General features: G+C 36.8%; 2 protein-coding genes across 2 annotated transcripts in view; one reads left to right on the top strand and one right to left on the bottom strand.

Moving 5' to 3' along the window:
* The window catches only part of neur (E3 ubiquitin-protein ligase neur), a 237,738-nt gene extending 230,177 nt beyond the window's left edge, over positions 1-7,561 (bottom strand). Inside the window, exon 1 of the mRNA XM_083142968.1 lies at positions 7,341-7,561. Coding sequence (XP_082999094.1) covers positions 7,341-7,374 — 34 coding nt within the window. The 5' untranslated portion in view covers positions 7,375-7,561. The remainder of the gene's footprint in view (positions 1-7,340) is intronic.
* A 2,221-nt stretch (positions 7,562-9,782) lies between these two features.
* Positions 9,783-12,777, top strand: part of GCS1 (mannosyl-oligosaccharide glucosidase) — a 47,338-nt gene continuing 44,343 nt past the window's right edge. Inside the window, exon 1 of the mRNA XM_083142963.1 lies at positions 9,783-9,826. The gene's annotated coding sequence lies outside the window, so the exon portion shown is untranslated. The remainder of the gene's footprint in view (positions 9,827-12,777) is intronic.

Genomic DNA, 12,777 nt, shown 5'->3' with positions numbered 1-12,777 from the left:
ATTTTCAAATACTCACACAAGTTTATTTCAGCTCCTTGTTGCTTCCAACAGAACTTAATGTAAGCTTGTAAGAAGTAATAGAAAAATCATAGGAGGCAACTTTTGCATTTATGAAAACACACTTTTTCCAATTTATGCTAATAATGTTCATGAAAAATTCAAGATAAAGCCGAGCAAGTTATTCACAAAGAAAAAAGGACTGGGGCAAGATTCTTCTCCAGTTAATATTAATTTATTCAAGGAATTCACTACTGGAGGAAAGGTGACTCAAGAATATAGAACGAAGTCAAGGTTTGTTTTAATTCTGCTTTGTACTCAGATGGGCTAATCCGGACTGGAACTACAATTTAACCATTGTGCCTCCATCGGGATCTCCTGATTATAGAATTACCAGTACAACACCGGAGACTTTATGTTTTCCACATTATTTCGCCATTCAATTTCTATCAGGTGACAAATCAAGGAATGGTTATTTCCTACAAGTGGGGAAAACCTGTCATACAACCAATGCAAGAATGAGAAAACTGACTGATAATTTTATTGTGTTTGATCAAGAAATAATAAAAAATAATCACAACTATATGGTCCCCAGACCTCACACCAGTTGATGCCTTCATGTGGGGTTCACTGAAGGAAACAATAAATCTAAAACAATTGGCACTCTCAAAGATATGGTGTGAGTGTGCTGTCATAATTACCATGGTCATGTTGGCAAATGTGTTCCACACTTGCAGTGTGGGATACATAAGTGTTGGAATCATAAAGGGAGTCATTTGCAGCATCTGCAAGTTACAAGTAGAGCCATGTTTGGGTCATTTTGTAAGAGAAGCTAAGAATGGTTCAGAAACTAGGATGATCTTTTAGTCTCTAGAGGAACCACAAACAAAAGAATCTTCAACCAAAAGCCTTTGCGCATCTTCCCCTCCATCCATTGAACTTGGGCCATAAGGAAGCCTGCTCCACTCTACTCCTCCCTTACTCTACTCCTCCCCTCCACTCATGAGTATCATACACCTGACAAGCCCTTCTGCACAGATGTTTTTGCCTGTGGTGCCACTATAGTGATTGGGACTTCAGTAAACTACAGGACATTTAGAAGTAGTGCAAACCTTTCATGATGATAACTTGAAAACCGTGAGATTTACATTGTGTTTTACAATGTGCAAAAGTTGAATGTAAATGAAAGTTATGTCAAGATATAGGACTGCAATTTTTTGTTATTACAAAAACTGAAAACTTCAGAACAATTGTAATAAGTATTAAAAGTGGCACTGTGAGTTGCTCTTCACAATGTTCTCATTGTAATCCTTTTGTGCCAATATCTCAACCACTTTCAAACTGATTTTGATGTTTTATAGCTCAAATTATATCTATTTAAATGTTCTTCAACTTTGTTTTGAGCTTCACTTTCAAATTTCCAATGGTTTTGCTAGAATAGTTTGAATATTCTTGATTAATAATAATAAAGAATTATTATATAAAAAAAAATCTTATGAATTTTTGGACAAGTTTTTAGAATATGAGTGTAGATTGCTTTTTTGCCAACAGATGAAAAAAAAGTGGTTGTTGATACAGCACTTCGAAAAATAAAAGAGAGAGCCATATTTCAAGATGGCGGATGCAAATTTTTGGTACTTGATCCTACAGTTTACATCTTACCAAGTGTGATCAATGTGCAAAGTTTCTGTTACTTCGGGTAATCGTGACAACGTTGGTTTGAAGAAAATGACGTAGGGACACTCACAAAACAAGAGATCACCTTTTAGTGTGTACTGTGGAGACAACCAAAGGAGTGAAAGAAAATGGGAAGAGTTCCTTGGACCCAAAGGGTTTAACATACAGGCCCACTATGCGGGAGGGAACGAAGCCCAAAGATGAATACTAATTATTCTTGTATTTCTTACGCACAAAATTTACACATATTACCCCGATAACTTGCTTGGACATTTTTACCCATTTAATCTTGCCTTGAACAAAAATCAGTTTTCTTATCTTGCTCTGTTCTCTTTTACTTTCCCTTTCAATGTGTGACCAGGAAAATGCACACATTCCTTCACCAAATCTAGAGAGTAATAATACCAAAAAGAACACACATCTGGAATGGAAAAATAAACTTTTAACAATGCAGAAGCAAGGGGGCTTTCATAAGTAATTTCCAACGCGAACTCATGATGGTGCAGCTTGTACAACCAGGATTTATAATGGGGTTAAAACGAGATATGCAGAAAAACAGAAAACCACATAATATATTCACCTTGCAACCCATAATTTAAATCTACTTTTAAATTATCCTACACGTGAAATCACTGAAGTAAGACAGTTCTACAAAACCATGGAAAAATTATGCTAGTTTTAGTCAAAGTGAAAAACTATGATAAATTTTGGTTTCAAGTACTTATGAAACTTTGTCCAACCTGCTGATTTTCTATATTTCAATTTGTTTATGTCTATGTTATGAAGGCACGGTCATGAATACTATTAGAATATTAAAATTGTGATGAAAGTTTATTATCACTGAAAAAAAATAGGACTAGAAAAGTTTGAATTTACTCAGACAGTGCTGCAAACAAAATAGTTGAAACATTACATTTTGTATCTCAAGTACTGCAATCAGAAAAACTGGACTTGGAGAAAGGTTCAAACCTCCTTAACCAGCGATCGGTCGTGCTCACTCAATTCATGCCATTGGTCGCGGGTGAGCGAGGCATTCACCCTTGCAATTCAGGCATATTTCACCATATTTAATTTTTTGAAATTTATTTTTTGTACTTGTAATGATCTGTTTATTATAATCCTTCTTATTCATTACATTTTTGTTTCAAAATGTTTATTTGTTTTGAAACAGCGTAGTATACATCATCAAAGCCAACAAGTCTCATCGTTAACACAAAGAGCATTTTCCTCTGAGGTAGTTCCATCTGATCCTCAGAAATCTGATATGATATAATATCACTTCGACACTTTTTGAATTTTCTATTCACGACAAGAACATATAGGTATGAAACCTCACTAGAAACAGGATAGACCTATTGACCAAATAATTCACAAATTTAAATAAAAAAATATATACCTAACGTAATTGGTTGCGTGTGAGCTCTGCGCTCATTCTGACAACACTATTTCCACAACAATGGTCTCTCTAATAATGCCATTTACGTCATCTCACAAAAATGTGATCAGGTCGCTTGTGAAACTCTAAAAGTCAGCTAGAAAGCACCTTAGGCCAATATTTTAAATACTGTTAAAATGGCACTTCATTAAAATTTAAAGTGAGCACGGTGCTCACCTGCGACCGATCGCGGATTAAAAGTGATTCAATTTCCTTATCCTAATACAGGCAGAATAATCAGAAAGCATTGCCGTCAGCTAAAAACGTAGCTTAAACATGAGGAGGAGTTCAACATCATTTTGATGGATTACATCTGGATGAAAGATTAGTAAATACCAAGTCTTATTTTGGAACAGCATTTAAAGCTTCTTTGACATAGTACTTAAATAGATATTACTCAACTTAAAACAGATTTGAGCATGAATGAAATTAGTAAAATGATTTATCTTCCGAATTTGTTGAACAAATCCTAAGTTTCAGGAATGCAACTAAATCTGAAATCACCTTAACATCTTCCATAAGTGCTTTGGCAAGTCTCTTCTGGTTCTTCTACACTAGCTTATGGTGTCCATGATCCCTATATTTATTTTCATTTGTATGTTCCATTTCGGACACTGAAATATTTCATTATCAGAATATTTCCATTTCAATATATAATGTATTTGGTAATAAAATTGACCATCTGTCAACCTCCCAATTTGGAGAATGAATGAAAATTGTCGCTTATCGTTGAGCTGCAGCCCTTTCAGCCTTAACTCGATAATGGCCCCACATTTGTAATTCAAATTTGGAGGCTACACGGGTGACTGCCCCCTCTCAGCAGCTTTGACTTCTCACCAGCATTGGGCATTTTTCAGGAGGTTGCCAGCCTGTGCCTCAAGTTGCAAACTTCAGGAGAACCTCTCGTTGCCCAGTATAATTGATGCCAGGGCCCGGTACAGGACCGTGACCCAGCAGTTGAGAAATATATAAAATTGTATGTATATATTTGTGTGAGTGTGTGTTAAGATCTTTCTCTCTCCACCAGTCTTCAATGATCTTGCATCGTGATCCTCAGTGCATTTATCAATATTTGTAAATAATTTGGCAGAAGTTTGAGCCTAGTGACCCCAGGCCTGGCTACACCACTGCTACCCACATACGTTCTACAATGCTAAATGTTTCAAAGATGTTTGCACTATGTCTTGGCGTTGCATTGTGTGAAGGGTGCTCATGTTGAGTTTTGATTTAATGAAGTGTGAACATGTCATACGTGCTACCAATCAATGAATGCTGAAAGCAGCATGCAGGCAGGCATTCAAAAAGTGCAAAGAACCAGAAAGGGCTACTATGTCTCAATAGTGATATATAATATATATGAGATTAAGTGGGAGATCTCAGAGAGTAGTTTTTGAAGAAATGGAGTCAAACTTGTTACCTGTTAAACATGGAGTACCTCAAGGATCTATTCTGGGTCCTATTCTTTTTATTATTTACATAAATGATTTGCCATATAACATTTCAACACCCTTGGTCAGTAGTTACCTATTTGCTGATGATATCAATATCTGTTTGAACTCTGATTCTAATAATCTTTTAAGGTCCTCATTAAAATCTAATTCCGATATTGTACAGGACTGGTGTACTGCTAACTTGCTTTGTATAAACACTGATAAGATCCAAAACCTGGAACTTACATATAATAGTAATAATCATAATACAGGGCATGAAAAGAATTCTGTCACCTTTTTGGGATTCTTAATAGATCATCATTTGGAATGGGAGGATCATATCAGTAGAGTTGAATCCAGAGTTAGCAAAGGGGTTTATTTAATGCGTAGGTTAAGATTGTGTGTAAGCTTGAAGGTTCTAAAAACTGTTTATTATGCACAGATACACAGTCACTTAAGCTATGGTACCTTACTTTGGGGTCATCAGCCTTCAATAAAAAGGTTATTAAAATTGCAAAAAAATATGTGTAAGATTAATGTGTGGTCTTCCAAGCCGTGGCCACTGTAAGTTAAGTTTTGTTAGACTAGGTATTATGACAGCTCCTGCTATCTTTGTATTCCAATGCCTACTCTATATAAAAGAGAACATTCACAGTTATGAGGAGTTAGGGTGCTCACATACCTATCAAACCAGAAATACGGATTGTTTAGGATTGTTTAGATGTAATTACGGTAACATTATCGTATGGGTAAAACGGATTCCTTCAAATTTCCTTCAAATTTACAGGAGAAAGTACTTACGGAAATCATTTTCTTGAGCGTTTTGGAAGTTCCTGAATGTAGATTTGATCCATTTTAATGTGAATGCGTGTTGTTTTCTGCGAAAATCTCTGTCCGACACGCTGTTTCTGCTCCCGCCATTTGCTTTTTGCATGAGAGTGCGATGTTCGTGAGTTAAGACGATGCAATCCCGTAGCCAGTGTTTCAGCCTTGCCGTGTTTTCACTAGAACCACCTGTCGATTTCGGAACAAGCCATTTTTCCCGAATGGGTGTCACTTATCGCACAACATTGTGTTCGGACGTCACAGGAGAGAGCTGTTTTTACAATTTTTCTTTGTATTTATGCTAATGGAACCTAACCTAACCACGTAGGCATTCCTCGTCTGACGTCAATATTCAAGGTTGCAAGATTGTTGTGCGTAAAGGAAGAGAATTAACGAATTACGAAAGATAGATGGTTCCGACCCGAATGGGTGTCACTTATCGCACAACACTCTAGCAACATTGTGTTCTGACGTCACAGGAGAGATCTTTTTCATGTTAGGCAATACAAAGGTAACGCGTCTCTTAGCGAAAATATTATTTTTTCTTTGTATTTATGCTAATGGAACCTAACCTAACAGGCCTAACCTAACCACGTAGGCATTCCTCGTCTGACGTCAATATTCAAGGTTGCAAGAGTGTTGTGCATAAAGGAAGAGCATTAACGAATTGCGAAAGAAAGATGGTTCCGAATTGCTGTGTATGGACAATGAACGTGGTAAATCGCAAGGTTATTTTACAAGTTCTACACGTAAATGCGACGTATTAGCATAATTTCAAATAGGGACACGAAAGTAGATATTTTCCGGTGAACGAGGTTGCACCACTGCATAAATCGACAAAACACTCTCAGAACGCCCCCTAAACCAGTATGCTATCACGGCCATAATGTGTTACAGATTCGAAACAACAAGTAACAGTAAGTACTCGTAAATAGAGAAAATAAACATTATCTTAGTTAGAAATGCATTATTTCGCCTTAAGAAATGTTCCGCAACACGTTAGCAATGTAAAGAAGTCCGAAATATATGATTCATAGGTGTTTCACCCATACGATAATAGTACCGTAATTACAACAAGACACAAAAAACCTTCTACTACATGTCAGTTAAGTTTCACAATGCTCTCCCTCTGTCTTTAAGGCAACTGCCCTTTTTAGAATTCAAAAGAAAAGTACAAAAAATATTAACCGATAACTGTATATATAGAGTAGAAGAATTCTTTGAAATTAATTGTATTAGGTAAAATAGTTATGATTGTAAAACAATAATGTTAACTACTAAATTTATGTAAGTGGTGTTACGTTTCTAAAATGCTTTTTGGATTTTTTTTTTTGTAAGATCTATAGATACTTTATATGTATATTTCTGACGATTGTAATACATGTGATGTTCTCACATGTTTCTACAATAAAAATTATTATTATATAATTCATGATATACAACAGGTAGATGGGTAACTACGAGATCATAACGCAGTGATCGAAAGTTGGGCGAAATATTCTTTGTATTGGTTTCCCCGGTGAATACACTTTAGAAAAGAGGTATCTTGGAATGTAGTGAACAGAGATTAATTTTTCAATCCATTAGGGTGCCCCACCGATGAAATTGATTCCTAGCCTTCATTGGCAACTTATTTTGTTCTCTATCAGATAATTACACATTATTATTTAAAATTTAGTATCTCACAACACAAAATTCATGTTCTGCTTGTCATTAAGAGTGAAAAATAAGAAATATAAGCCATAAATCATCCTGTAGACACTACATTTGTGAATGAAATGAAATATGAACATTTTTAGTGTTCAATGTTGCTTGCTTGCACCTTTGTACACGTGGGACACAGAAGTAGTAACGCATAATGTGAATTATGACCAAAATAAAACCTCATTTAAGTTATAAGGACAATTCTATTTTCGTCATAATATTTCATAACTGAAATTTTCACGTTTGTTTATTATTGATAACACGTCACTTACCTGTGTGACCTAGAGCGCTACCTGCTTGACCCATCCTTTTCTCATTCCTTTGAACCAGTAGATTCTTGAAGGGCTATCTATCTGTGAATAAAATCTTGTGCTGGTAGAATCACCCACCGAAACACTTGACAATACGTTCGGAACACCTCTAATTCAATATGATTACGAATAATTGTTCAGATTATACGAAACTGCTGTAGTTCAAGGACGATTGGAGTTGTCAATTGTCAGGTGTTTGCGATTCCTTTTGCGATAATCGATAAATTATCTCGATGTAAAGATGAAACTGCTGAACGGGAGCTTATGTTAAATTTCATGTCTCTTTTATTTTAAATGGAGGCATTATACCAATGAATCAATAAAGTAAGTTTAATTTTAGATTTTTTAAACAACGTAATTGTCGAATTCTTGGCAAATATGACGAATTCGATAACGAAAATTTCGATCAATACATCGAAAAGTAAGTAATCGATTAGGAAAGCGCATGTTGTATGTATCAAATGCCGAAGGTGTGTGCCGACTTGGAAATTACGTGAAACAGGTTGTTTTGTGTCAAAAATATGGACAAAATATAATTATTATGATGTTGTTCTCCGACTATGTAATTTATTGTCCGTGTGACCTGAATATTATTAAAATTTCGGTAACCACCAAACGTCTCTAATTCCCTTATTTTCGTATTTTTCACATTGATACTTACATATTCTGCATTCGTAAGGATTCTTCTATTTCGCGTTTCGTTTTTTGCAGGCAAATAATCTCAATTTTCGAAATATGGAGTATTTTTATTTTCTTCGCTTTTGCTTGCGTTACACGCGATATGGCGGAGAAATCTTGACTAGCGTAGTCCATGATCAGTGGTTATGCAGTGTTGCGACCTTCTTCATAGCAAAATATCTAGGTACTAGTATGGAGAATACGTAAGTATGAATGTGGAAAATACGAAAATAAGGGAATTAGAGACGTTTGGTGGTTACTGAAATTTTAATGATATGGATAACAACATAGGCCTTTAGCCTAAAAATAAACTTCAGTCTGCTGACGTCAGAACGCAAGGTAGCAAGAGTGTTGTGCGATAAGTGATTGAAATAAAACAAAGCAACTGAAACCATTGGCGCGTGGATAGGTTAGTAGGGCCACGCAAAGATTTCAATAGTGAAAAAGAAAGCCCCACGAACCATTGGCGCGTGGATAGGTTAGTAGGGCCACGCAAAGGTTTCAATAGTGAAAAAGATAGCCCCACGAACCATTGGCGCGTGGATAGGTTAGTAGGGCCACGCAAAGGTTTCAATAGTTAAAAATATAGCCCCACGAACCATTGGCGCGTGGATAGGTTAGTAGGGCCACGCAAAGGTTTCAATAGTTAAAAATATAGTCCCACGAACCATTGGCGCTAGCCCCACGAACCATTGGCGCTAGCCCCACAAACCACTGGCGCGTGGATAGGTTAGTAGGGCCACGCAAAGGTTTCAATAGTTAAAAATATAGCCCCACGAACCATTGGCGCTAGCCCCACGAACCATTGGCGCTAGCCCCACAAACCACTGGCGCGTGGATAGGTTAGTAGGGCCACGCAAAGGTTTCAATAGTGAAAAAGATAGCCCCACGAACCATTGGCGCTAGCCCCACGAACCATTGGCGCTAGCCCCACGAACCATTGGCGCTAGCCCCACAAACCATTGGCGCTAGCCCCACAAACCACTGGCGCGTGGATAGGTTAGTAGGGCCACGCAAAGGTTTCAATAGTGAAAAAGATAGCCCCACGAACCATTCACGGATAGCCCCACGAACCATTCACGGATAGCCCCACGAACCATTCACGGATAGCCCCACGAACCATTCATAAATAGCCCCACAAACCATTCACGGATAGCCCCACGAACCATTCATGGATAGCCCCACGAACCATTCACGGATAGCCCCATGAACCATTCACAGATAGCCCCACGAACCATTCACGGATAGCCCCACGAACCATACATAAATAGCCCACGAACCATTCATAAATAGCCTTAGAGATACTGGGCGAAAGGGGGGGGGGGGGTTGTCACTCCCATCAACCTCACATTGAGCACGCCACTGATCCTGTGCACGTCATGTTGTCGCAAGTTCGTAATCAGAAATGATGAACAGTAACTCACGTTTATTTACGTTCTAGAACTGTTACACAGTTACAAAACCGCGCATTTGGAAACACTGACCGGTTGTTACGTCATGAAACGCTCGCAAATATTTGGTTCACGTAGTAGACGGACATCAAGGGAACAGCTTTCATGCATCGGAGCGACATTAATGTCGAAAATTACATGATTTATCGGCAAAAAAATTTCAACGAGTTGAAAGCAAACTTCCAAGACCTTCCTAAAGTATAAATAAACCCATTTCGGTAAGTACTTTCTCCTGTAAAATTGAAGAAATACGTTTTGGGGATACGAAAATTTTACCTGAATATTTTTGTATGGATGTAAAATATCAGTACGTATAAGGTAGGTGTATTCCTCGTATTAGAGAGCTTCGCGTATATCTTCTATTGGTATTTTTTTAAATTATTTACATTTCTTGACCAGTGCAATTACAAACTACTATAATCTTCCATTGAAGTGCAAGAATTATAGTATGTTGCAAATTGTGCTTGAACATCAATCAACGCACCTGTGAATTATTGTCATAGAATAGAATACTTTATTAGTCATTGGACAATATGATTGCAATAGACTTCGTCATAATAAGTATATAAATGTTAATATAAAAACTTATAAAAGAAAAGAAAATGAAAAATACATGTTAAAATATTACACATTCAACAACACAGTTTGCAAATTACACTACATGTTTTATTACAGCGAATGCAATTGATAAATAGTACTCTATTTTGATTACAATACAAGCCATGTACAAAAACCCATTTTACAGATCTGTGGTGCATTATAAGTAGACATTTACATTTTGCAGGCCCTGACGGAAGTGTTCTTCAAATTACGTGACACTATATATACACACAATATCGTGTTAATATATTATTAATGTGTTTCGCAAACTGCTTGTTTTCCAAATTACGTATAGAAGCTGTTAGTGAATTGAATAATCTCATTCCATTGTGTTTAAAATTTTGCTGAGTCTTGCATGTATTGTCATACACATTATTGGGTACCAGTTAGATAAGCCGGAGACACATTTAACTCGTTCATTTTCAAATAAAATTCATTTCTGCTTACCCCATATGGCACTATTATCGTATGAGGGAAACACCTACGAATCATATATCGTCAGCTGGTGTGCAGTGTTTCCAAACTTATGAACCGATAAATGCCACACAAACTATTCACAAAAGGTTTTTAAGGGAAAATTGATCCACAAACCATTCACGAAAGGTTAGGTTAAGTTAGGTTAGGCAAACATAGAAAATTGAATTCGAAAGAAAATAACCCTGCTCGCACGTCATCTTGTAAAACTACCGCGTGGTTGTTACACTAACACATATTAACCGAAAAATGATTGTTATTAATCCACAAACCATTCACGGAAGGTTAGGTTAGTTTAGGTTCAGTTAGGTTAGGCAAACATAGAAAATTAAATTTAAAAAAAAAAATCCCGCTCACATGTCATCTTGTAAAACTACTGCGTGGTTGCTGCACTGACAGGAGGTTACCTAATCGAACACACTGAACATTTGATTCACGTAGTCGACGGTAATGGTGGCACGAGCTATCGTGCAACGGAGGTGCATGAATGATGAAAAATACCTTACTTAGAGACCAAATAAGTTGCACGATTCGAAAAAAACAATTTCCGCGTCTTCAGAAAGTCCACAAGAACTCAATTCCGTAAGTACTTTCTCGTCTTTTCTCCTGTAAATTTCAAGAAATGTGTCTCCAGCTTATCTAATCGTTGACCCATTATTGTAGATCTTACTAATGAATTCTGACTTTTACTGATTCCTGTCTAAATTCCAAACATTCGGACAATTTCTAAATAATGCACTTGTTTACTATGTGATACGTAATCTGTGTGTTCACGGCATAAGTATCATATATGTTATATAATATATTGTGCATGTAAAACCTCCTTCTATTGTACATTTTACGATGTACATGTATAATGTAGCTCAGTAGTTATGGCATTTGACTACCATCTGAGAGACCGGTGTTCGATCTCGGCGGGAGAGGTTTGGGATTTTTTACCTGTTCAAGCGACTCCGGCACCCACCCAGCATCGCATAAAATAAAGGCGGCCAGGGATGTGCTGCTGATCACATCACCCCCAACTTAGGCTGTGATGAAGAAGGTGTGGAGCCCTAACTCCACACCCCCTATATGCCTTCATGGCGTGGTGCAAAACACAGAGGAAAATTTGGTACCAGTTTCATAGATTGGAGACACATTAAAATCGGATATTTTGTGTTTTGCATGGTTTGTACTTACCAATTGTGTAGTGCGGAACATAATTCAAGGTGCCATTATGCTTTTTACATGAAAACAAACACTTTTTCTACTGAAGAAACGCATTTATCTAAGTGCTACCGAACACACGTAACGGTGCGATATCTCTTACTTGGCGAATGATATTGCTTCTTTTGTTTTCGAATATCAGTGTTTTCCAACCTTCTTCACCGAAAAATACCTACTATCGTGTTCGTCACGTGTGCAAATTGTACATTATGCTCGGGTAGCTGACGGATAGCCCCACGAACCATTCTGATAAGGTTAGGTTAGGCAAGCATAGTTTTTTTAAAAAAGGGGTTGGAAACACTGACATGAATTCCCGGTCAAATAGATACCACAATGGAGGAAAATACCTCGACTAACGTTGGAAACCTTAGAGAAACTTATTTCCGTAAGTAGTTTCTTCTGTAAAAATGAAGAAATGTGTCTCCGATGTATGAAACTGTTACAGATTTTTTTTTTATATACATATGTAACACATAGGTTCATGTTGCTTTTCTAATTTTTAGCCTTGTCAAGAAGCGTGGATGCATGACGATTAAAATAAGATCATATAAGAACATTCAGTAACAGTTTGAACTAGTACAATGGATTTCTTCATTTTGGAGCAATTACAGAATACCGGGAGTATCTCTGATTGTTTTCAAATTCGGCATACTTACTAATTTTGGTGTCCTAATCATATTGGGTTCACAGTAAGCAGCAATCGGAGATACTCCCAGTATTCTGTAATTGGGCCGTTCCATGGATTGTGCAACCAAAGTAAAATTTTTATTTTTTTTATTTTTAATGGGTAACCATCATTATTTTATGTAAAGAACATGCTCTTTGCAGTGGTGCTATATATATTCATGAGAAAAAAATCCTAGGTCGAAAATTTAGTGCTTTGAGTTTAGTATGCCAAAAAAATGTGTGTAATCACATATTCAGCATTCATCTTAAAAATCAATTACAATCAACAATGATTATTTTGAATGTTTCTAATATAGCAAGCC

Source organism: Lepisma saccharinum, chromosome 21 (genome assembly GCF_977018435.1).
Source record: "Lepisma saccharinum chromosome 21, izLepSacc3.1, whole genome shotgun sequence".
In the NCBI taxonomy this organism is placed as follows: domain Eukaryota; kingdom Metazoa; phylum Arthropoda; class Insecta; order Zygentoma; family Lepismatidae; genus Lepisma; species Lepisma saccharinum.
Note: the sequence above shows the minus strand (reverse complement) of the source record. Positions and strands in the feature narration are given on the sequence as shown.